This window comes from Bufo gargarizans, chromosome 4 (assembly GCF_014858855.1).
Source record: "Bufo gargarizans isolate SCDJY-AF-19 chromosome 4, ASM1485885v1, whole genome shotgun sequence".
NCBI lineage: Eukaryota > Metazoa > Chordata > Amphibia > Anura > Bufonidae > Bufo > Bufo gargarizans.
Genome location: NC_058083.1, coordinates 408,777,239 through 408,804,235, shown reverse-complemented (window position 1 = coordinate 408,804,235; position 26,997 = coordinate 408,777,239). Strand labels below are relative to the sequence as shown.

At 43.1% G+C, this 26,997-nt stretch overlaps 1 protein-coding gene across 1 annotated transcript in view; it reads right to left on the bottom strand.

Moving 5' to 3' along the window:
• Window positions 1-5,896: 5,896 nt before the first annotated feature.
• CCDC170 (coiled-coil domain containing 170) overlaps window positions 5,897-26,997 on the bottom strand; it is an 85,663-nt gene continuing 64,562 nt past the window's right edge. The window contains exons 12-13 of the mRNA XM_044292390.1: window positions 24,049-24,285; window positions 5,897-6,034 (exon numbers count right to left, since the gene is read on the bottom strand). Of these exons, the coding sequence (XP_044148325.1) occupies window positions 5,897-6,034; window positions 24,049-24,285 (375 nt within the window). The remainder of the gene's footprint in view (window positions 6,035-24,048; window positions 24,286-26,997) is intronic.

Here is a 26,997-nt window from a genome sequence, read left to right as displayed (position 1 = left end):
CCCCCTCCCTCCCCTGTAGTTAACTCGTTGGTGGCAGTAGCGTCCTGGTTGCCATGGTTACCGATCGAAGCCCCAGCGATTAAACTGGGACTCCGATCGGTACTCTCCGCTGCTACCAATGATGGGGGGGGATTTTAATTAGATGGGGAGGGAGGGGAGAGGGCCCACTGGCCACCAACGAGTTAACTACAGGGGAGGGAGGGGGGGCCAGCCGCACTGGACAACAAAGTGTTAACTACAGGGGAGGGAGGGGGGCCCACTGGCCACCAACGAGTTAACTACAGGGGAGGGGGGGGGCGGCTGCACTGGCCACCAATGTGTTAACTACAGGGGGGGCCTGGCAGCAGGGGGCAGTCATGTACACAGTTATTTTAGTATATTCTAACTAGAAGCATCCCCATCACTATAGGAACGCCTCTGTGTTAGAATACACTGTGTCGGATCTGAGTTTTCACGAAGTGAAAACTCAGCTCTGAAAAAGCTTTTATGCAGACGGATCTTCGGATCCGTCTGTATAAAAGTAACCTACGGCCACGGATCACGGACAAGGATGCCAATCTTGTGTGCATCCGTGTTCTTTCACAATCCATTGACTTGAATGGGTCCGTGAACCGTTGTCCGTCAAATAAATAGGACAGGTCATATTTTTTTGACGGACAGGATACACGGATCACGGTCTCGGCTGCAAAACGGTGCATTTTCCGATTTTTCCAGGGACCCATTGAAAGTCAATGGGTCCGCGAAAAAAAACGGAAAACGACACAACGGCCACGGGTGCACACAACGGTCGTGTGCAGGAGGCCTCATTTTTATTTTTGCTAAGTTTTACACAATGAAACCCTTTTTGAACAGAATAAAATCTTGTTTTTGTGTTGCCATTTTCTGAGAGCCATATTTTTATGTTTTGGCCGATTGTCTTAAGTAGGGTCTAATTTTTTGTGTGATGAGAGGACGGTCTAATTGGTACCATTTTGGGTTTCACTTTTTGTGAGGCAAGGTGACTAGAATATGGCTTTTTGACACTGGTTTTATATTATATTTTTACGGCGTTCACCTGGTGGGGTGGATCATGAGATGGAGCCGGTCTATACAGACGCGGCGAAACCTAATATGTCTACTTTTCTCTTTTTCCCTATTTTAGGAAAAGGACGCTTTTTTTTTCTTGAAGCGTTTAATTTTTTTTGTAAAACTTTCTTTTTATTACTTTTTTAATTAAACATTTTGTCCCAATTTGGGACTTCAACTTCTGGGGGTCTGATCCCCTGTACAATGCAATGCATTCCAATACTTTTGTATTGTAATGCATTGGCTCTAAGTGTATTACCAGTGCAATACACTTACAGCTTCCTGCCTATGAGATCCAGGGGGCTGTGTCTCACAGGTTCACAGGGATGGCAGCCACAATGCCTAAATAAGGCATCGGGCCCCCATCACAGCAGCATGGGGACCAGATGGACACCCCACACCCGGCAGGATACCGCACGTGCCGTGGTCAGCGCTGACCGCAGCAGTGAAAGGGTTAATGCGCCGGCATCACTGTTTTCACCGGTGCATACAGCAGGGTTCCAACTATCAGTGACTGCCGGACCCCTGCAGCTGATCGGGAGGGAGTAGCTCCTATGGCCGCCCGATCAGAGTGCTGTAGCTGTACGGCGCTGGTATTTGTGACAGTGTTTCCAGCGACGTACATGTACAGCGCTGGTATCCTACGGGTTAATGACATATATTATTTATTATATTATTCTATTAATATGGTCTTTAATAAAAAAGACAAAAAATAATAGAAAACATATGTCTTTCTGGGGACTTCAACCTGGGATATCTACATGCAAAGCCATTAGTGCAGGGATGGCCATTTTGCAGCTCTCCAGCTGTTGCAAAACTACAACTCACAGCATGCCCAGCCTGCCTACAGCTATCAACCTACAGCAGGGCATGGTGGGAGTTGTAGTTTTACAACAGCTGGAGAGCCATAGGTTGGCCAGCCCTGCATTAGTGTAACCTCTAAGCCAGGGATGTCAAACTCGTGGCCCTCCAGCTGTTGCAAAACTACAACTCCCATCATGCCTGGGCATACTACAGCTATCAGGGAATGATGGGAGTTGTAGTTTTCCGACATCTGGAGGGCCATGAGTTTGACATCCATGCTCTAAGCTATAACATTAGCACATAGGGATGCTAGCACATGGTTTTTCTATACTTAGAAGCTATCACATAGTACTGCTATCTGTATGATCATATATTGAGTCTATGGATAAAGCAGTATGTAATATGTATATCAGCTTTCTGAGCAAATCTCAGTGTTGTGAAGCTATAGCACTCTGTGGGTATAATACACATATATACAGTAGATATGTATAATCTAGGACACAGCTCTGTATATAGTGACTAATCATCTTTTTCAGGGGTCCCAGAAAAATAGTGATTCTTACTATAATGCTGCCCATAAGATAAAAAAAGGACTACTTATAGTACTTTTTGTCATTTGTTTTATGAAAAATAAAAAAATCCAAGCTTTTTTATTCTTGTGCATGAGTCAGATAACCCACTAGTAAGCTACAGGTCTACGTATTGTTTGGTAGTGATTTTCTCTAGCTATGACAAATGCACAGTAAACGTAAAAGTCTCTTTTTTAGGGGTCAATAAAATGTAAATTCTCTTTAAAGACTGATAGGGGTTTTGAAACCAAAAACACATCATGCCAGGCAAGCATCTAAACCACTGAGCTATAGCTTCAGACAGCAAACTGAAGCATTTTCTTTATCTATGTGATGGAGAATATTAAAAGTACAATGAAGCTAAATGTGACACTGACTAGTGAGAAGAGTAAAGTCAGGCATCAGGGTCACACATCACTTGAATTTGTCTCTTTTCTAGGGCTCAATAAAATGTCAATTTTTTTTTAAAGACTGAAAGGGATTTTGAACTCAAGAACACTGCATGCAAGGCAAGTATCTAAACCACTGAGGTATAGCTTCAGACAGCAAAATGAAGGATTTTCTTCATATAACTCATTCTCACTTTGACCCTGAACTATGAAGACGCTAAGTCAAACTCAGATGTCAGAGTCAAATATCATTCAGTCAGGTGTCACACTAGCTTTAAGGTACCACTTGGAACTGAAACCGAGTTTGGTAGAAAGGCAATAACTTCGGCTCATAGGAGTCAATAAATTTTAACACTTTACGGAGCGCTTGCTCAGTACAGTGTTCTAACAAAGTTTTATGCAAATCAATTTTGGATGTTTCTGAAGTCAATTCGCTCATCCCTACAAACAAGCCGAAAAAGTCACACATTCATATTTGGCAACAAGGTTTTTTTCATTAAAAAAGTTATTTTTACAAAAACTAAAAACACTAAAAAGCTTAGAAATGCAGCATAGCATCGTTATTACCACCAAGATAAACACCACACCCAAATCGCAAAGCGAATAAACACCCAGTATTGTTGCTATCCAGACTAGCGTTTTTCTTTTCCGGCACTAAGTTTCGTCACAGGGGCTCAATACCGGAAAAGAACTGATCAGTTTTATCTCCATGCATTCTGAATGAAGAGCAATCCGTTCAGGATGCATCAGGATGTCATCAGTTCAGACACTGAACAGCGTTTTGGACAGGGAAATACCGCAGCATGCTGGAGTATTATCTCCGTCCCAAATTCCAGATCAGTTGCCGGAATGCCAGATCCGGCATTCATTTACATTGAAATGTATTCGTGCCGGATCCGCAATTAAAAATACCACAATGCTGGATCCGGTAAAAATGTGAAAAAAAATAATAATGTAACGGATCCGTTTCGCCGGATGACATCTGAAGAGACGGATCCATTCTTGCAAAGCATTTGTAACGCATTTGCAACGCATCCGGATCCATCTACAAATGCTGTCCGTTTGCATGCAGATTGCCTGATCCGGCAGACAGTTCTGGCGACGGAACTGCTTGCCGGATCACACTGCCAGAAATATGAAAGTAGCCTTAGGCCTCTTTCAGATGGGAGTTGCGGGAAAAGGTGCGGGTTCATTGCGGGAACATGCGCGATTTTTCCATGAGTGCAAAACATTGTAATGCATTGTAAGTTCGGGCTTGGGATCGGTGTTCTGTAGATTGTATTATTTTCCCTTATAACATGGTTATAAGGGAAAATAATAGCATTCTGAATACATAATGCATAGTACAATAGCGCTGGAGGGCTTAAAAAAAAATAATAATAATTTTAACTCACCTTAATCCACTTGATCGCGCAGCCGGCATCTCTGCTGGCTTCTTTCTTTGTGCAGGAACAGGACCTGTGGTGACGTCACTCCGGTCATCACATGGTCCATCACATGATCCATCACCATGGTAAAAGATCATGTGATGGATCATGTGATGACCGGAGTGACATCACCACAGGTCCTGTTCCTGCACAAAGCAAGACAGGAGAGATGCCGGCTGCGCGATCAAGTGGATTAAGGTGAGTTAAACTTTTTTTTAAAATAACCCCTCCAGCGCTATTTTACTATGCATTCTGTATGCAGAATGCTATTATTTTCCCTTATAACCATGTTATAAGGGAAAATAATAATGATCGGGTCTCCATCCCGATCGTCTCCTATCACTTGCTTGCGGATGCTTGCGATTTTCACACAACCCCATTAATTTCTATGGGGCCTGCGTTATGTGAAAAATGCACAAAATAGAGCATTCTGCGATTTTCACGCACCGGTCATGTGACAGCCCCATAGAAATGAAGGAGTCTGGATTCAGTGCGGGTGCAATGCGTTCAACTCACGCATCGCATCCGCGCGGAATACTCGCCCGTGTGAAAGGGGCTTTAGGCGTATTTCTTGAGCAGATTGCGACGCAAAGGTCCTTTGCGCTGCAATAAGTGTCTTTTCACGGCAACTCTAAAAAAGTGGTTGTAGTCTAAATATAAGACAGCTAGGAAGCAGTGGTAGATCTGCCAAAGTTATGCAGAGGCCTTCGCCAGGTCTTAATAAATGTGCCCTAAATCTACACTTGCTCATAAGTTTGCTCCACTTTTTAACCATTTGATGTCTTCAAAACTGATAATTTTGTCAGAACAATTATAGCCACAACTCCTAATGCTTAAAGGGGTTGTGCAGTGGTGATATCAATGACCTATCCTTAGGATTAGTCATCAATATCAGATCAGGGGGATCCAACTCCCAGCAGCTACGCCAATCAGTTGTTTGAAGATGTAGCGGCGCACTGTGTCCTCTTTGAAATTCCTCTGCGTCACCTCTTTTGCACTTCAATGGGACAAGCAGTTGTTATTACACTGCGTCGTCCCTACAAAGGAGACGGGTAATCTTTAAGAGGATGCAGCGCTCGCCCTTCAAACAGCTGATCAGCAGGGGTGTTGGGAGTTGGACCCCAACTGATCTATATAGGTCATCAGTATCTAAGCACTGTACAACCTCTTTATCCCCAAACACTATTCTCAACAATTTCAAAAAGTGTCAAGAAGGAGAAAAGTGACACATTTTTCAATTAGTCTTTCAATTAGTGCAGTTCTCCTTTAAATTAAGTGGATGGAATTATATTAGATTTCTGTGGTGGACGTACATAGGTAACATATCACACAAGATTATACATCTTATACATATGGGACAGTTCTGGATTATGCTAAGTCTGTTTTTTTTTATGAATCTGTCATTTAACTTACAAGCATGCAAATTAATATATGAGAATGAACTGAACAAATAAGGCACTGTGTAATATTATATTACATTATTTCTAAGCACATGGAATGATTCCGGTAATTTACCTCATCATAAAAGGTATACTCATGTAAATACATAATTTGAAAAAAAGAAATAGGTATAGCAAAAATATGGGAAGTTCCTAGTTTCAAATTTCTTATTTTGTATCATATGATGATGTTTAATCATCTTTTATGCACAGGATACTACATGGTGATGGTGGGTATGGAGGAGTCCTTCAAGTCGTTTGATTATTTCATAATCAGGCAATGCCAAGGCGTTGACGTTTAGTCCCAGCATACGTGATATCACCTCTCGAAAGTCTACCAGCTGTAAAAACATAAACACATTTTAATATGATCATTTCTGCAAAAGTTTACAATAGTATAATCATCTTGATAAGGACCTTGACTTGGGGTCACTGTAAAAATACAGTTCCTAAACCTTAGAGGCCCGCTACATTGTAGCATGTCTATCAATGCTGTCAAATGAAGGACACTTTACAAGGGGATAGTGAAACATTTAACTTGCCAAAAAACAGTTCCAACTTTTTCAAGACATGCTCTATAATACATCTCACAGGATCAAACTCAATAATAATTTCAGCTCATCCATTTAGGCCTCTATTGGCCATGTCAGTAGAGTGCGGTTCTTTCCATGCCCTTTTGCCTTACCAAGCTCTTAGTACAAATAATACAAGTATTCAACATATGTTTTTTTTTAAATCAATATATGAAAATATAGCAAAAAGTTAGCACACTATAAATAATAGATTAGATAAACAAATTTGCCATGGTCTTGACATTTTACTAGCCAAAATAGCACAGCATGATTTGTCCACGATCTTTAGCAGAATTTGAGATGGAGGCTCCTAAGAGAAACTATTAGGTATGTGGCTTTAGAAGAAACTAAGAAAAAATATATCTGCCCATGAAGATCAACTAGCCTAGCATCATCCGCAAAAATAGTCTATTTCAATAAGTAACCTTTCACAAAATAATTTCAAGTAACCATACTGAGGAGATGAATCTTCCATGTCTCTTATTATGTTATTGCAGTTGCCACCTTGAGCCAGAACTGACCGAACTCTTCTCTTTTTTTGCAGATGGGTACATTTTGTTTAACTAGTTTTTGTGCATCCTCCATGTTCTCTCAGTATTGTTCAACAGGTTCTGTGGCCCTCAAGATGAGGAAGACCTAAATAGAGTTGCCAGGACAACACAGGCTAACTGTACTGCATTTCTTCATTGCCTACCAGCCATTGATATATGATATGATATATATAACTTCATTACAATTTTGAAAATGTTTTCAGAAGTAACAGCCAGGAACACAACTTAACACAAGTAAAGCATTTGACAATCTTGTTTGAGGACAGATTTAAGGGGTCATTTATCAAAGACCGGCATTTGACACCAGGCTTTGATTCCTCCTGCACTGCTTTCTGAGCTATTATCTACCGTATTTTTCACCCTATAAGACACACTGGCCCATAAGATGCACCTAGGTTTTTGAGGAGGAAAATAAGAAAAAAATAATTTTTTAACCAAAAGGTGTGCTTTTGGTGGGTTTTGAACTAATGGTGGTCTGTGCATGACACTGTTATGGGGGGATCTGTGGGTGGCACTGTTATGGGGGGGATCTGTGGGTGGTACTGTTATGGGGGATCTGAGGGGGGCATTGTTATGGGGGATATCTGAGGGGGGCACTGTTATGGGGGGATCTGTGGATGGCACTGTTATGGGGGGATGATCTGTGGATGGCACTGTTATGGGGGGGATCTGTGGATGGCACTGTTATGGGGGGTGGATCTGTGGATGGCACTGCTATATATTTGTCACCCACAGATCCCACACCCCATAACAGTGCCATTCACAGATCTCCCCCCCATAACAGTGCCATCCACATATCCCCCGCCCCATAATAGTGGCATCCACAGATGCCCTAATATACAGGAGCTAAACCTGTGGGAGGGGCCAGTGTCATGCAAATGCGGCGGGGCCAGTGCGGTCACTGTACTCCGGCCCCACCGCTCACTCACTGCTTTATTGCTTAAAATTTTTATAATAATAGCTTTCATTGAAGCTCCGATCCCCAGCCCTATCTGTACTACTTATTAAATGTCCTGTAGCAGGCAGAGCAGGGCGAGCGGCCGGCCGTAACTCACTGACGTCACGTGCCTGTGCCATTTTCTTTATAAATGAAGTAGGCAGCGCAGGCACGTGACGTCAGTGAGTTACGGCCCACCGCCCGCCCTGCTCTGCCTGCTACAGGACATTTAGTAAGTAGTACAGATGGGGCTGGGGATCGGAAACGTCACTGAAAGCTATTATTATAAAAAATTTAAGCAATAAAGCAGTGAGTGAGCGGTGGGGCCGGAGTACAGTGACCGCACCGGCCCCGCCGCATTTGCATGACACCGGCCCCTCCTCCCTCCCCCGGCCAGCTGATACATCGCAGTCTGCGATGCTGCAGCATTGCAGACTGTGATGTAAAATGGCAGCATTCGCCCCATAAGACGCAGGGGCATTTTCTCCCACTTTTGGGGGAAAAAGTGTGTCTTATGGGGCGAAAAATACGGTATATGTTGTGTTAGGGATTATGGACAGGGTTATGTTGGGGGTTAGAGATGCCAGACTTCAGCTGATTGCAACACTGAAAAGAAATTTTCATCTTTCCCTTACTTTCCCTACAGCAGTTTTTATAATATTTGCAAAGGGTTGGTCTCTGCCTATCTGATAATGTAACACAACCGTCTGGGGTGGAAGGCATTCTACCTATGTGATATGTTGGATACAGTATATACCTAGTTAGCATAAATATGTTTTAAATGGGTTGTCCAGTTTAGAAAACCCACTGTCATACATTCTAGTAGTGAATTTTGATTTAATGGAGACATGAACCCCTCACCCTCGTCATTTCTGTTCAAGAAGAGCTGTTACAAAGATTGTCTTGCGCTCTGGTGGTCATGGCCTGCCATGCATTGCACAGATAGCCCATTGATTAAATGGGCCCTATATAATACTTACTCCCACAGTTTTTTAATGGCAGGTGTTGCAGGTCGCTGCCTAGAGAAATGCTGTAGTAGAGAGTGATTAAAGGGACACTGACAGGCCCAATAACCATAATTAGCTGTACATATCCATGCACAGGTCTTCTAATGTGCATTAAAAACATATAAGTATCCCCCCTGTCCACATTATGAATACAGTTAACTCACGTTTTATAACCTGAACTAATCGCTTTTCTTTCTGCCCAAGGGGCGGGGTTTCAGCTTCTCTTGCGTTCAGGCAGCATCAGCCCAACCGCAGTTTTTGAAGCGCCGCCCAGCTCATCAATATTCACTTAGCTGGGCGGCTTCTGCAGTCCCCGACCTTCCGAGATCCGGCGCATGCCCAATAGAAAGCTATGGGCATCAGACTCGCTTTCAGCTTCTGCGCATGCGCCCGGCACCCATAGCTTTCTATTGGGCATGCGGCGGATCTCGGAAGGTCGGGGACTGCAGAAGCCGCCCAGCTAAGTGAATATTGATGAGCTGGGCGGCGCTTCAAAAACAGCGGTTGGGCCGATGCTGGCTGGGCGCAAGAGAAGCTGAAACCCCGCCCCTTGGGCAGAAAGAACAGCGATTAGTTCCGGTTATAAAACGTAACTGTATTCATAATGTGGACAGGGGGGATACTTATATGTTTTTAATGCACATTAGAAGACCTGTGCATGGATATGTACAGCTAATTATGGTTATTGGGCCTGTCAGTGTCCATTTAAATTCTCCCAGAACATGTCTGCTCTAAGAATGAGCTCCAGTTCTTAGCACAACCTCATTCTCCATAGTGGGGATTGCAGTCAGCTCTGATCGTGGCTGTTAATCATTTGATCATGTGGTCTGTGACCACGGCACAATCAAAGGGGATTTCTACACCACCCTGAACATTGTAGGCTTAGATCAAGGCCAGGAGAGGCAGTTCTGTTAGTGTTAGGGACCCATCTGCAGAAGCCACCTTGACGCTTGGTAGATTGGTCTGAAACACATTTTAACAAAAATGTACGCAAAGGAGCTTCTATTTTTTTATTTTATTTATAGTAGGTTTAATACCACTTTAATTTAGTATAATCCCCATTTCCCACTTTTATTGTTTGTATGTGATATGTTGTGCTGCCATACCTGTTTTTGTAGCATTAGAATTAGTACATTTTCTATAGTGCGTATGGGACAACAGTATTTAATTATTTGTGTTTGCAGAGTGCTGTTGCATTGTTTGTTTTTGCTTTAGCATTTACGGTGCATTTTCTTCCACCAAACAGAAAACACACAGTAAAACTAAATGACATTAAATACAAACTAGAGTTAGGGCTCATGTACACAAAAATATATTTTGTCCGTGTCATACAGTTTATTTTCCAGCCCATATGTGGAACCATTCACTTCAATGGGGCCGCAAAAAAAGGAAATGATTCTGTGTGTTTTCCGTGTCTGTATGCCTGCATGTCCATTCAGAAAAAATAAAACACGTCCTATTATCGCCCGCATTACAGACAAGGATAGGACTATTATGAGCCAGCCATTCTCTTCCACAAAATGCGGAATGCACACAGTCGTTATCAGTGTTTTGTAGATCCACAATTTGAAGATCGCAAAACAACGGTTGTGTGCATGAGCCCTTACATTGAGGTAATTTAAAGGCGTTAGCCAACGCCTAAAATGCCTTCCCATACACCCGGGCCGCTGACAGAGGATGTACTAACCTGGCTCCCCGACAGCTGCGATGTCAAGAAGCAACACGGGTGCAGGGAGCCAGATAAGTGCAACCTCTGTGAGGGGCCCGGGCATATGGAGAGGCATAACCCCGTCAAGTCTGCTTTCTGTTTTCCTTTTGCATGGAAGAAAATACATCATAAACATGGGTAAGTTGTTTCGAAAACTACGTGGTTTTTTTGCAGCAGTGTGTGACAACACCTTAAGGACAGAAACTATCTCACCAAATTTTTTTATCCACTCCTGATTTTGGCTCCAAAAACTGCAAAAGCAAACCTGAACATAGGAACCAAGCCTAAATCAACACACCAAACTGCAGTCACAAAGCAAATAAAAAGGAAAAAAACAAATGTTTGGGTGTTTTTAATTATGTTCAATTTTACAGGTACACTGTATTACTGATAACCATACATTGCTTTGTTTGAGCAGAAAAGTTTACAAAGGCAAACTTTCCATGCTGGAATTTCAATTTTATGGTTACATATAGTTGCAAGAAAAAGTATGTGAACCCTTTGGAATGATATGTATTTCTGCACAAATTGGTCATAAAATGTGATCTGATCATCATCTAAGTCACAACAATAGACAATCACAGTCTGCTTAAACTAATAACACACAAATAGTTAAATGTTACCATGTTTTTATTGAACACACCATGTAAACATTCACAGTGCAGGTGGAAAAAGTATGTAAACCCCTAGACTAATGACATATCCAAGAGCTAATTGGAGTGAGGTGTCAGCCAACTGGAGTCCAATCAATGAGATGAGATTGGAGATGTTGGTTACAGCTGCCCTGCCCTATTAAAAACACACACCAGTTCTGGGTTTGCTTTTCACAAGAAGCACTGCCTGATGTGAATGATGCCTCGCACAAAAGAGCTCTCAGAAGACCTATGATTAAGAATTGTTGACTTGCATAAATCTGGAAAGGGTTATAAAAGTATCTCCAAAAGCCTTGCTGTTCATCAGTCCACGGTAAGACAAATTGTCTATAAATGGAGAAAGTTCAGCACTGCTGCTACTCTCCCTAGGAGTGGCCGTCCTGTAAAGATGACTGCAAGAGCACAGCGCAGACTGCTCAATGAGGTGAAGAAGAATCCTAGAGTGTCAGTAAAGACTTACAAAAGTCTCTAGCATATTCTAACATCCCTGTTAGCGAATCTATAATACGTAAAACAGTAAAGAATGGATTTCATGGGAGGATACCACAGCGGAGGCCACTGCTGTCAAAAAAAATAAAAACATTGCTGCACGTTTACAGTTTGCACAAGAGCACCTGGATGTTCCACAGCAGTACTGGCAAAATATTCTGTACACAGATGAAACCAAAGTTGAGTTGTTTGGAAGAAACCCACAACACTATGTGTGGAGAAAAAGAGGCAAAGCACACTAACATCAAAACCTCATCCCAACTGTGAAGTATGGTGGTGGGGGTATCATAGTTGGGGGCTGTTTTGCTGTGTCAGGGCCTAGACGGATTGCTATCATCGAAGGAAAAATGAATTCCCAAGTTTATCAAGCCATTTTGCAGGAAATCTTAAGGCCATCTGTCCACCAGCTGAAGCTTAACAGAAAATGGGTGTTGCAACAGGACAATGACCCAAAGCATCGAAGTAAATCAACAACAGAATGGCTTAAACAGAAGAAAAGACGCCTTCTGGAGTGGCCCAGTCAGAGTCCTGACCTCAACCTGATTGAGATGCTGTGGCATGACCTCAAGAAAGCGATGCACACCAGACATCCCAAGAATATTGCTGAACTGAAACAGTTCTGCAAAGAGGAATGGTCAAGAATTACTCCTGACCGTTGTGCACGTCTGATCTGCAACTACAGGACACTTTTGGTTGAAGTTATTGCTGCCAAAGGAGGTTCAACCAGTTATTAAATACAAGGGTTCACATACTTTTTCCACCTGCACTGTGAATGTTTACATGGTGTGTTCAATGAAAACATGGTAACATTTAATTCTTTCTGTGTTATTAGTTTAAGCAGACTGTGATTGTCTATTGTTGTGACTTAGATGAAGATCAGATCACATTTTATGACCAATTTGTGCAGAAATTCATATAATTCCAAAGGGTTCACATACTTTTTCTTGCAACTGTATTTTTAGGATCTGGGATGGATGGAATGGATGTCAACATTTAAAGTTTCCTTTCTGCTGTGGTGGGCTAAAGGAGAATAACACATTAGCAACCAGGTTCCCTTCACATGGATTCCCATGAACAGGAAACCCTGTGACCAGCTTATTTTATAGGGGAAGCTCTGTGCAAAGAGATTACAGCTTCCATTACAGACAATGGTAACGGTATAAACTCTTATGCACTGAGCTTCCCCTAGTGGTAGCTGCAGGCAGACAGCTTTGTAAACTGTGAAGTGAAGCAGGAGATTTTTCAGTGTATTTATGCGAGTTTTCAGGTGTAAAAACATTGAACATCATATTTTTGAATCAACAATTCCACTTTTTCCAACATAGAAGATAGTGAGAGATACAGAGTACAACATTTTCATTAAAATTCTTTAAAATTTAAATTTCTTCTGCTTAATGAAAAAGATCGTAAATTCTGCAGAAATCTGGGGCCTTTCACTTTTTCGTTCTGCATTGTCTGGGAGTGTTTGACACACATACAGTCAGGTCCATAAATATTGGGACATTGAAAAAAAATCTATTTTTTTTGCCTCTATACACCACCACAATGCATTTGAAATGAAACGAACAAGATGTGCTTTAACTGCAGACTGTCAGCTTTAATTTGTGGGTATTTACATCCAACGGTGAATGGTGTCGGGATTACAACAGTTTGCATATGTGCCTCCTACTTGTTAAGGAACCAAAAGTAATGGGACAGAATAATTTGGTTGCTTTTGCAGTATGCTTTGGGTCATTGTCCATCTGCACTGTGAAGCGCTGTCCAATGAGTTCTGAAGCATTTGGCTGATTATGAGCAGATAATATTGCCCGAAACACTTCAGAATACATCCTGCTGCTTTTGTCAGCAGTCACATCATCAATAAATACAAGAGGGGGCTTCCGGTTCCGGACCACGCTACCCGAACCCATAGGAGTCGCCGACAATCTAGGGGAAAATAACCCCCACAGATGTACCTGCTAAGCCCTCTAGAGCTCTATGGAGTAATTCCTGCAATAAAGGCGGCTCCCGGCAGACGACATCGCCGCTCCAGCAAGAAACGCCGAGACAGAGCAGCAAGATGGCGGCGGCAGCAGCAGGTAAACAGCAGAGGCAGACGAGATCAGCCTCCTAGCCCCCACAGCCCAGAATCTACAGAGGCGCAGACTAATGGGGGAGAAGCACAAACGAGTCAGAGCCCGGACTTTACAGCCTCATGCCAGGAAATGGCTGTTGCAGTGGCAAAACTGCTGGCCCCAGATATAAAATCCACATTGGAGGCTACTGTTTCCATGACACTGCTGTAGATTCAGCAGGTGGTCTCCCAGCACACGATTCAAATAACAGAGCTGGGACATAGAATCTTACTAGTGGAGGAAGAGCTGGAGAAAACCCAGATGCAAACTAAAGAAGTACTCCGCAGCAACCAAGCTCTGAAAGAAAAGCTGGACGACTTGGAAAACCGCTCTAGGCGAAATAATTTGCGGATTGTAGAGCTCCCAGAGTCAATCCCTCCGAATCAATTGATACAGATCTGCACGACTGAAATTCCACAAACCCTGGGCTTGCAAGGAGCGTTCACGGTAGAGAGGGCCCACAGGTTAGGCCCAAAAAGACCTCAAGGCCAGGAGTTGGGCACAGATAGGCCCAGAAACACCATCGTTAAATATTTGAACTACGCTGCAAAAGATTCGATACTTACCAGTTATCGGCGGAATCCGCAGAGCCTCATTGTACGGGGTAATAAGCTTTTACTCTTCAGCGACTATTCGGCAGAGGTGGTGAGACGAAGGAGAGCCTTCTCGGACATATGTTCAGCCCTGGTGCGGGAAAAACTGAAGTTTGCCCTTCAATACCCAGCAACGCTGAGGGTGTTCCAAACGGATGGATCTGTATCCACCTTTTTTATGCCGAAGGAAGCGCGAGATAGCCTAGGAGTGGACTCTCCCATTCCTCACAGCGACTCACCTCCGAGGAATGGGTTCCCTGGCAGAGGAAGAAGAGGGCACCGATATCAAGGCCCAAGATTCCGCAAAGAATCGACGGAAACTGAAGGTCACCAGACGGTGTTTTCTTCAAGCCAAGAGTCCGTGTGGGGATGAAGAAGACGCAGAGAGACTCATGTGAGATAGATGTTTTTTTCTTTTTTTTTTGTTGGTTCTACAGTTCCAAGAGCTTACTGATGCCTCCTTGGATTTGCCCAAGTGCCTGGAGACATTTGAGACATTTGGTATAAAATTGATTATCTTTCCTGTTTGCTTAAAAAAGGGTTAGCGGTAGGGAAGCTAGCAGTTATAGAGTTAGGGCGAGAGAGTGATGGATAGCTACAACGGCTATACGTTACCATGCGCAAAAAAAGTGAAGTCAAAATGTTGGATGATAACGTTGTTGTGTGGGGAAATTTTCAGGGTAGGGAATGTTGGGGAAAGGGTGGGGGGGTAAGGTGATTCTGTCATGCAGGGAAACAAATGGTAATGAGCCTAGGTCTGATGTAAAGATAACACGAGATGTACTGGGGGGTCCGGATAGGGTTCGCCCAGGTGTGCCTCTTGAGCTCTACCTCATGATATATACACTATGCGTCTGGTGACTTGGAATGTGAAAGGCCTAAGATCACAAATCAAGCATACAGCTGTTTTGAGGCATCTTAAAAAATTAGATGTAGATGTTGCTTTGCTACAGGAGACACACCTGGGGGATTCGGACTTTTGGAGACTCCGGAAAATGTGGGTGGACCAGGTTGTGGGTTCCCCATCCCTGGGGGGAAAAGCAGGAGTTATTATTCTGCTTCATAAGCGATTACAATATACTGTCAAGATGGTCAAGTCAATAGTAGAGGGGAGAATCAAGAAAATGGTTCTGGAGTCCCTGGCTGGCTCGATCACTATATATAACATATATGCGCCAAATTCTTCCCAGCAGCCTTTCTATAGGACACTGGAAATAAATATTTTACGAGAGGGGGTAGGTCACCTGGTAGTTGCGGGCGACTTTAATAGAGTACATGACAATGAAGAAGACAGACACCTCAGCAGCAACGCACAAATGAGATCCAAGATAAGTAAAACAGGCACTCTCTCTCCATTGTTGTAAGCCACGGGTCTGGTGGATGTGTGGAGACATTGGCACCCTATGGAAAGAGTACACACATTTTTCCCACTCGCATATGTCATGGTCGTGGCTAGACCTTTTTTGTTGTCCCCGCAATTGCTGGGAAGAACAAAATTAGCAAAAATCTCAGACATGGTCTTGTCGGATCATTCTCCAGTGACGCTGCAGTTGCTGGATGATGTTCCACATGGGTCGGATTTCATCTGGAGGTTTCCCCACCACCTCCTGATAGACGAAGATTTCATACGGTAGATAGACTCAGAGGTGGTGGTGGGAGTTCTCCCAGGATAATAAGGAACATAGCTCTAATCACGCCCTATTTTGGGATACGGCAAAGGTGGTATTACGGGGACAGGTCATGGTGTATACGGCGGGGGAAAAAAGGGAGTCTAGAAAAAAATTCGATGAGGCCACTAAAAAACTTAGATCTATGTACACTGCTTTTCTAAATTGCCCGACGGAATCCAATAAACTGCAGTGGGTAACAGCCAAACATGCATATGATTATGAACTAGAACGGACAACAAAGTGGTTTGGAGATCGTAAAAAAGCTGACCTTTTTCGACATGGCAACAAGGCTCGGAGGCTACTCTCCAACCTCACTAAGCCTTATGCTGCACGACCGCCTACTCATCCCCTAAAAGATGAGAGTGGCGGCCTCTTTACCAGGCCAGAAGACATAGTTAAAATAATGGGAAGGTATTACCAATCCCTTTACACCCGGGACCCCTTTGTGAGAGACAGGGCAGATGAGCTTTTTAATAAGGTATCCTTATCATTGGTGTCAGAAGAAACCAGAGCGGCTCTGAATTCAGAAATAACTAAAGAAGAGCTGAAAACAACAATTAAATCTCTCGCGAATGGTAAGGCCCCAAGACCTGGCGGCTTTCCAGCCGAGTTTTACAAAGCTCTGGTTGGAGAGATAGCCCCCAGACTAACCTCATTATACAATGATATTCTGAAAGGCAATGGGTTGCCGCCATCGGGGCATCTGGCGTACATAACATTACCAGACATCATAGGTGATCACCAAGTAAGTTTTATGAAGGGGAGGTCGGGGATATCTAATATTCATAAAGGTCCTTACGGTACAAGACTAATATTTGCAGATCAAGATTGGACGTTCTGCAACAGCTCTATACAAACTATACAAACTAAATTACCCTCCCCTCTTTCAGAAAATATTCCATGACCTAAATAAGTGGAAAGATTTGCCACTTTCTTTAAGTGGAAGGGCACACCTGATTAAGATGGCAACTGGGGGCGTTATTACACACCAAGCTCAGAGATGTCCCTTCTCACATTGACCAAGATGTGGTGATGCGAGATACTATAATGTCTTGGAAAGCCATTAGAAAAATATATAGATTGCCGATTTATATATTGCTCCAGTTGCCATTGTGGTCTCTGCCTTCCTTTTCTCAGGGAAGAGAAAACAAGATGTTTCAGACATGGAGAGAGAAAGGTATTAAAAGGTTACACCACTTGTTGGACGGTCCTGGCCAGGCGCTCCTGACATGGGAAGAGCTTAGAGGCAAATACCAACTCACAGAGGCACACTTCCTTCCCTACCAACAAGTGAAAGCCTATTGCAAGGGGCAAGCAGAGAGAATGGGAGAGGCTGAGAGATTGGTGTGGTTTGATGCTCTTTTAGGCACAGGAACTTCATTTAGCTCTCTTTCTGAACTATATCGCAGGATTCATAGCACTCAAACGCTAGGCCTAGTGAATGGCACTTTCAAATCAAGGAAAGGGGAATTGGAAGATCTAGATGTACCCACAAAAATGAGAGAAGGTTTTGAAGCCATTATAGTCACGAACGGTACAATATATACATGAGGTATGGGAGATAAAAGTGAAACTTAACCCGATGCAATGTATTTTTCCACTATATCCCAAACGATCAATCAGACCCACAAGGTCGGGCAGTAGCAGAAAGTGGGATACATGTGTTACTCATGTATGTCAAAAATCAATTTTGAGGAAATGGTTACAACCGTCGATACCAGAATGGGAGGAAGTCATGGGAACAATGAAGCACGTACTATATTTGGAGCGACTGGAGATTGAAAGACACAAAGAAAAGACCATAGGCAAGTTTATTAAAAAATGGGGAAAATGTATTTCAGACGTCTTTTCTGACGATGAAATCCAAGAATTAATTAAGCCGTTCAGACAGACAAAATGGTATTTAATGTCTCAGCTGAAGGGAACCCTGGGAAGGTTGGGGTTATGATGTCTACATAAAGAGAGATGGATGAGGACGTCTCATAGGACCTAGTGACACAGGAAGGATGTGATTAAATCCGCTTTTAAGCAGACAGAATCACCACTAAGTTAATAAAGTTACAGGGAATTTGCAATTTGGGGATGTTCTCTAGGGGGGGGGGAGGAGGGAATTGCTCGAAGTTCTAGTTTCAAACCTGAATAAACCTGAATAAAAAAATAAAAAAAGATCAGGATATCATAATATATAGCTGTAATGCATGATGTGATGTATCACTTCCCTGCATAATGTCGTTAGTCATACCATGTCGGCAATTGAAGTGACTATCTTTTTGTAACATGCATCCTGATGAATAAAAAATACAAGAGAACCAGTTCCATTAGCAGCCATACATGCCCACGCCATGACACTACCACCACCATGCTTCACTGATAAGGTGGTATGCTTAGGATCATGAGCAGTTCCTTTCCTTCTCCATACTCTTCTCTTCCAATCACTCTGGTACAAGTTGATCTTGGTCTCATCTGTCCATAGGATGTTGTTCCAGAACTGTTAAGGCTTTTAAGATGTTGTTTGGCAAACTCTAATCTGGCCTTCCTGTTTTTGAGGCTCACGAATGGTTTACATCTTGTGGTGAACCCCCTGTATTCACTCTGGTGAAGTCTTCTCTTGAATGTTGACTTTGACACACATATACCTACCTCCTGGAGAGTGTTCTTTATCTGGCCAACTGTTGTGAAGGGTATTTTCTTCACTAGGGAAATAATTCTTTGGTCATCCACCACAGTTGTTTTCTGTGGTCTTCCTGGTCTTTTGGTGTTGCTGAACTCACCAGTGCATTCCTTCTTGTTAAGAATGCTCCAAACAGTTGTTTTGGCCACACCTAATGTTTTTGCTATCTCTCTGATGGGTTTGTTTTGGTTTTTCAGCCTAATGATAGCTTGCTTCACTGATAGTGACAGCGCTTTGGATGTCATCTTGAGAGGTGACAGCAACAGATTCCAAATGCAAATAGAACACTTGAAATTAACTCTGGACCTTTTATCTGCTCATTGTAATTGGGATAATGAGGGAATAACACACACCTGGCCATGGAACAGCTGAGAAGCCAATTGTCCCATTACTTTGGGACCCTTTACAAGTGGGAGGCACATATGCAAACTGTTGTAATTCCTACACCGTTCCCCTGATTTGGATGTAAATACCCTCAAATTAAAGCTGACAGGCTGCAGTTAAAGCACATCTTATTTGTTTAATTTCAAATACATTGTCGTGGTATATAGAGCCACAAATGTTACAATTGTGTCGATGTCCCAATATTTATGGACCTGACTGTATACTAGTAAATTGATGGTGCAGGGGGACACATACTAAGCTTTGCTTATGCCCAGAGTGGGGCCCTTTGAGATCTGTGTATGCACCTGTATTAACCATACAGATCAGAATTCTTAGTGCGTTTTTGGGAAGTATAATGAACCCCCCAAAAATGCAGGTGTACTTTTGTCTGCTTATTTCCTGTAGGGGGGTGGCACATTTAGTCTAGGAAGGGTAAAGTGGGGGCAGATTTCAACTTTCTGCTCCTAGTGACACAGATCATATAACTTAAAAAGTAAAGTACATTGCTTGAATTTATTCAAATATATGATTAGAAATGAGCAAATTTTAAAAAAAATTCGATTCGCCGGTTCGCCAAATTTTTCGGGAAAAAATGGTTTCGCTCCGAAAATATTCACAGTGAATTACGTTAAAAAAAACTGCTATTTCCTGGCTGCTGAGAGCCTTTATAGTGGTGTAGAACACAGTGCCTTGTAGAAACACGCATAGGGAGTCTGCTTTGGTAGTGAAATAATACTGTGAGTCTGTATGACATGCAGATGACAGTCGTCGCTCTTAGAATCACTGCACACTTCCCTTATTAGGGCAGTCACAGGACCAAATAACTCAAGTATGAACTTAGCCTTACAGGTCGATGTTAGCGCCAAGAAGAAGCGCACTCTTTTTACACAGTTGTCAGCTGATTCCACATAGATGTCTACAGCACCTGTTCTATTAAACGCTCATACAAATAGAGCCCCCCGACAGAGTGGAGAGGGTGTCAGCAGTAAGTTTGTGTTGACCTCACTGATTACTTTGCCCTTCCTCTGATCCGTCAGAACAATAACCCCCAAAAATGGATCCTGTCTGTTAAGCATCTGCCTTCACTCAGTCAGCATTTGGTCAGTAATCCATCAGTATTGCTAATGCGAAAAAAAACTGGAGTGGATCCAAAACAGAGATGACACGTGAATGGAATATTTGCATCTCTTCAGTGTTTTGTACCCACTCCTGCTTTTGGCTAACAAATCATAAGCTAATTCTGATGGGACCATACAGGTCTTACAGCTGCTACACAGGCAGGATCTATTGAGCGTCTCATTTTTCCTTCCTTCTGACAGATCAGAAGAAAGGTCAAATAAATGATGATGTCAGCCAGGTCAAAAGGCAAAATAGTGGCCCAGTCATGAAGTGAGGAGGGTGGTAACAGCTTGAGAAGTCCACAGAGTGGACCTATGACATAGTGGTGAGGTGGAAGCAGCATGAGGAGACCATAGAGTGGCCCAATGACAGAGTCTGGAGGTGGTGGCAGCATCAGAGTGACACGACGACGAAAGATTGTGGAGGTGGCAGCAGCATGAGGAGGCCACAGAGTAGCATGACGATGAGAGATTGTAGAGGTGGTGGCAGCATCAGGAGGCCACAGAGTGGCCCACTGACAGAGTCTGGAGTTGGCAGCAGTATGGGGAGGCCACCGAGTGGTACAATGACCAAGTCTGGAATTAGCAGCAGTATGAGGAGGCTACTGAGTGGCACAATGACAGAGTCTGGAGTTGGCAGCAGCATGAGGAGACCACAGAATGGCCCAATGACAGAGTCTGGAATTGGCATAAGCAACAGCATCAGGAGGAGGCCACTGAGTGGCGCAATGATCGAGTCTGGAGGTGGCAGTAGTATGAGGAGGCCACCAAGTGGAACAATGACCGAGTCTGGAGGTGGCGGCAGCATCAGATGGCCACACAGTATCACGATGATGAGAGATTGTGGAGGTGGCAGTAGCATGAGGAGGCCACAGAGTGGCACGAAGACAAAGTGTGGAGGTGTCAGCAGCGGTAAAATGACCGTGTCTGAAGGTGGCACACTGACAGAGTCTGGAGTTGGCAGCATTATGAGGAGGCCACTGAGTGGTACAATGACCAAGTCTGGACTTGGCAGCAGAATGAGGAGGTTACTGAGCGGCACAATGACAGAGTCTGGAGTTGTCACCAGCATTATCAGACCACAGAGTGGCCCAATGGCAGAGTCTGGAGGTGGCGGGAGCAGCAGCATCAGGAGGAGGCCACCGAGTGGCACAATGATCGAGTCTGGAGGTGGCAGCAGTATGAGGAGGCCACCGAGTGGAACAATGACCGAGTCTGGAGCTGGCGGAAGCATCAGGAGGCCACACAGTAGCACGACAATAAGAGATTGTGGAGTTGGCAGCAGTATGAGGAGGCCTCTGAATGGCACAATGACCAAGTCTGGAGTTGGCAGCATTATGAGGAGGCCACCAAGTGGTACAATGACCAAGTCTGGAGTTGGCAGCAGTATGAAGAGGCTACTGATTGGCACAATGACAGAGTCTGAAGTTGGCAGCAGCATGAGGAGACCACAAAGTGGCCCAATGACAGAGTCTGGAGGTGGTGGCAGCAGCATCAGGAGGAGGCCACCCAGTGGCACAATGACTCAGTCTGGAGGTGGCATTGTGCCACTCGGTATGAGGAGGCCACAGAGTGGCACGAATAAAAAGTGTGGAGGTGTCAGCAGCATGAGGAGGCCAGAGTAGCATGATGACGAGATATTGTGGAGGTGGCAGCAGCATGAAGAGGCCACAAAGTGGCACCATGACAAAGTGTGGTGGTTTCAACAGTATGAGGAGGCACACTGATAAAGTCTGGAGTTGGCAGCAGTATGAGGAGGCCACAGAGTGGCCCAACAACAGGGCATGGAGGTGGTGGCAGCAGCAGCATCAAGAGGAGACCACAGAGTGGCACAATGACTGAGTCTGGAGGTGGCGACAGCAGCAGCATCAGGAGGATACCACAGAGTGGCAAGGTGACATAGTGTGGAGATGGCAGTAGCAGAAGCAGCATCAGGACACCACAGAGTGGCAAGGTGTCATAGTGTGGAGATGGTAGTAGCAGCTGCAAGATACCACATATGCTGCATATGTTGACGCAGGGTTGTGGTGCCAACATTGGCACCCTGCCCACGCTTCACCTTCTGCCTACATATGGCCATGTTAACCTCCTCCGGCGGCTTAACAAAAAACTGCCACACCGCTGAGTAGGTGATTTTCCCCCCAACAGTCCGCACTGACTGACTGCTACCGCCGCTGCTTCCGTGAACCCCTGCACCACTACTTCCTGGGAAGGTAGGCTGCTGCAAAGCAGGTGGTCTACCCAGGCACGTTTGGCTCCCGACCTCCAACTGCTGCCACCCTGCTGACTCCCAGCCATGCTTTTAACACATATAACCTCCAACGTGAACTGAGAATATATTTTTCTTTTTGCAGTGAAAAAAGCCACTAAACACTTTCAACACACATAACCGCCGACATGAACTGAGAATATATTTTTCTTTTTGTAATAAAATAGGCCACTAAACGCTTTAAACACATATAACCGCCAAAGTGAGCTGAGAATATATTTTTCTTTCTGTACTGAAATAGGCCACTAAAGTATTTCACCACAAATAAATGCAACAGTGAAGTGCATATATTTTTTCCTTTGGCTAATAAAATAGGACACTGAACGCTTTCACCACATATAACTGCAGAAGTGAAATGTGTATATATTTTTCATTTTGTACAGAAATAGGCCACTAAAATCTCACCACAAATAAATGCAACAGTGAAGTGCGTATATATTTTTTATTTTTTGTACTGAAATAAGACACTGAACGCTTTCACCATATATAACTGCAGAAGTGAAATGAGTATATATTATTCCTTTTTGTACTGAAATATGCCACTAAAGTCTTTCAGCATAAATAAATGCAACAGTGAAGTGCGTATATTTTTTTCCTTTTTTGTACTGAAATAAGACACTGAACGCTTTCACCACATATAACTGCAGAAGTGAAATGCGTATATATTTTTCCTTTTTGTACTGAAATAGGCCACTAAAGTCTTTCACCACAAATAAATGCAACAATGAAGTGCGTATAATTTTTTCCTTTTTGTACTGAAATAGGACAATGAACGCTTTCACCACATATCACTGCAAAAGTGATATGCGTATATATTTTTTCCTTTTTGTACTGAAATAGGCCACTAAACTCTTTCAACACAAATAACTGCAGAAGTGAAATGTGTATATATTTTTCTTTTTCCACACATATAAGCCACTAAAGGGTTTTCAACAAAGCACTTGCACCTCAATAACAAGAACAAATTGCTGGAATGCCAGATCTGTATAATGGCTTTGGATGCCCAAATAATGTTTCCCTGCACTTGTAAATCGCTTTTTTTTTTTTTACAATGATTTTTTTTTTTAGCACTGTCCCTAGCAACTTCAGACATCTCTCCCTGCACTAAGATGCTGTGAAATGATTCTTCCCTATCCTTTCTCTACACTTGTAAATCTCTTTTCTGGCACTGTCTCTAGCGCCTTCTGACGTCTCTCCCTGCACTAAGATGCTGTGAAATGATTCCTCCGTATCCTTTCCCTGCACTTATAAATATTTTTTTCCATTTTTTTTTTTCACAATGAGGTTTTTCCTATTGCTGTCTCTAGTGCCTTCTCACGTCTTTCCCTGCAGTGAGAACACTGGAAAATGTCTGACTATAAGATGGCCGCCGTATTTATAGGTCTGTGACATTACAGGGCTGGATGGCTGCATATTGGCTGCATGCATAGCATTATGGGTCAGCCCGCCTTCCCAGAGTTCCTTGCCCCATGTTCTAACAAGTGTAGCTGCCATTGTAGCCGCCATTTTAGGAAAAATTCGATACCATGAAGCGCAAGGAAATTCGGATCGAATTCTTCTGATTCGATTCGCTCATCTCTATATATGATACACATAAGAACACATATACTGTATATCACCTGTTTTTCCCTTTTAGAAACCTCTTCTAAGGTTGTTTTAAGAGTTCTCAGTTCGCTGGTAATCACTTCAATGTAATTGGTTGCTTTCTCTTTCTCCTCTTTTGCTTCCCGTTCTGTATAGTCTAATTCTGATTTAATAGAAATTAGTTTCTTATGAGTTTTGCTTTTAACCAGGTCCAGGTCATTCAGAGATTTGCTCAGTTGTTCAATAGTTTTCTGCTGTTCCAGTGTCCTGATCTGAAAATATAGACTACATATAAATAACGCCACATAAAAAGGTAAATTACTTTAAAACAGATACTGTTGTCAGAATCATTTCTTTTTTCTTAAAGGAATGTTTATTCAAAGAAACAAAATATGGAAGATATACAGTAGAAAAGATATCCAGTGTCAATAGACAGTTACAAAGAGCATGCTAGAATAAACATAACTATTGTTTCTTCAACTTTTTTCTTTAGCTCAAACATGAAAAAAATAACCAAGCAATCCGTATGCGGGCATCAAAGCAGTGTCCGGTATATAAGGTTACTTACATATAATCTGCATCAACAGACCGACCACTATCAAAAGTCATACAAAAATAAAACCTAAACAATTAAAAATATAATAATAATAGGAAAACAAGAAAGGAAAGAAATTAGAGTGGGGGGAGTACAACATTCTATAAGAGAATTTATCAAGGAGTCATAGGTCCCAGGACAGTGGGGGAGGACCATAACCAAGGTCTCCAAACTTTATCAAATTTATCTGGGCAACCTCTGGATAAGTAGGTAAGTTTATACAGTTGAAAAACCACATTCACCTTCTTAAGCCAGGCATTTCTGGTTGGTCTCTTTGGATGTTTCCAATTATACAGAGTAACTTTTTTAGCATAATACAGTAGTAACTTAAAAAAGCGTGCAGTGCCACAGTAATGGGAAGATCAAGGCAAAATTTAGGGTCTAATATGTTTGGCATATTCAAATAAGTCTCCATATACTGCAAAACATCTCTCCAATACACCTCCAAAACTCTACAGTCCCAGAACATGTGCAATATCGTACCCTGTGCTAGACGACATCTGGGGCAATCAGCTGAGGGCAATGTACCCATAATATAAAGCCTATGGGGGGTAAAGTAGAGCCTATGTGTGAACTTAACTTGTACTAGCTTATCCCTAGCACTAATCAGTGGGAGGCTTGAGACGGTCAGAAGCGTTTTAAGGTCAGAAGAGCTTTACAATCATCCTCATCTAATGGTTCCTTTACTCGGGACGACAATCTACCAGTTGTCCAGACGGAAGCATTCCTTGCAAACAATCTGCAGATCGCTAGCGTAGGAGACCGATGCATTTACATGTACCAATCTCATTCCAGCTCGTTCAGAGTATGGGGATCACTAATGCTATACCTCTTCCCTATACTGTCTTGATTGTGTACGATCTGCCACTGGGAAACGATGATCTTTTGCGGTGCACAAAAGATACAATTACACGAACTAGCGTTTTGCTCGTTCATTGGATAATCAGCAGTGCATTTACGCCTCCACATCATCACTAACGATCGTTACTAGTAATGCTGGTTAGTGATGAGCTGCTCAATTGTCGGCCCGTGTAAAGGGCCCTTTATTTCAGGGATATCTCTTTTCCAATTCTGTATATCCATCAAAAGCAGATAGAGACTTCCATAAGTCTTATTATGTATCATGCCCTCTATGAGTGGAGCCGTGAGAAAGAGGACAAGACCTCCAAATTGCACTCAGAAAACATGTTTCAATTGATTCCAAATATACAAGCATACAATTATTGTGAAGAGCTCACTGGAATACAGCACAGCCTGCTATAACCACCTAGCTATAAATACTATAATGTTCAATCAATGGCCGGCTCTATATATCATGCATACCATTTTATTTTTTTAAATAATTCACATAAAAATACCAATTGTACAATCTAAAAAAGGAAATAAAAAAATACCATATTTTTCGCCCCATAAGACTATACAGGCCCATAAGACGCACCTAGGTTTTAAAGGAGAATAATAAGAAAAAAAATGTTTTTCATTATACCTCAGGTCAGACCAGCAGTCAGAATCCCAATGTTAGGCCTCTTTCACACTACAGTATGTTGAATTCAGTGTTTTGCGTTCCGTTTTTCACGGATCCGTTGTTCCGTTTTTTGCTTCCGTTGTGGTTCCGTTTCCGTTCCGTTGTTCCGTTCCGTTTTTCCGTATGGCAAATACAATATACAGTAATTTCATATAAAAAATTGGGCTGGGCATAACATTTTCAATAGATGGTTCCGCAAAAAACGGAACGGAAACGGAAGACATACGGATGCATTTCCGTATGTGTTCCGTTTTTTTTGCGGACCCATTGACTTGAATGGAGCCACGAACTGTGATTTGCGGCCAAATATAGGACATGTTCTATCTTTTCAACGGAACGGAAAAACGGAAATACGGAAACGGAATGCATACGGAACACATTCCGTTTTTTTGCGGAACCATTGAAATGAATGGTTCCGTATACGGACCGTATACGGAACGCAAAAAACGGACCGTATACGGAACGCAAAATACTGTAGTGTGAAAGAGGCCTTAATCAGACCTCAGCTCACAGCCCCTATCAGACCCCCAATGTTAATAAGACCTCAGATCAGACCCCAATAAGACCTCAGATAAGAGCCCCATGCCTCTCATCAGCACCCATTGCCTCATATCAGACCCAATATGCCTCTTATCAGCCCCCATATGCCTCATATCAGCCCCCATATGCCTCATATCAGCCCCCATATGCCTCATATCAGCCCCCATTGCCTGTCATCAGCCCCCATTGCCTGTCATCAGCCCCCATATGTGCCTGTCATCAGCCCCCATATGTGCCTGTCATCAGCACCCATATGTGCCTGTCATCAGCCCCCGTATGTGCCTGTCATCAGCCCCCGTATGTGCCTGTCATCAGCCCCCGTAT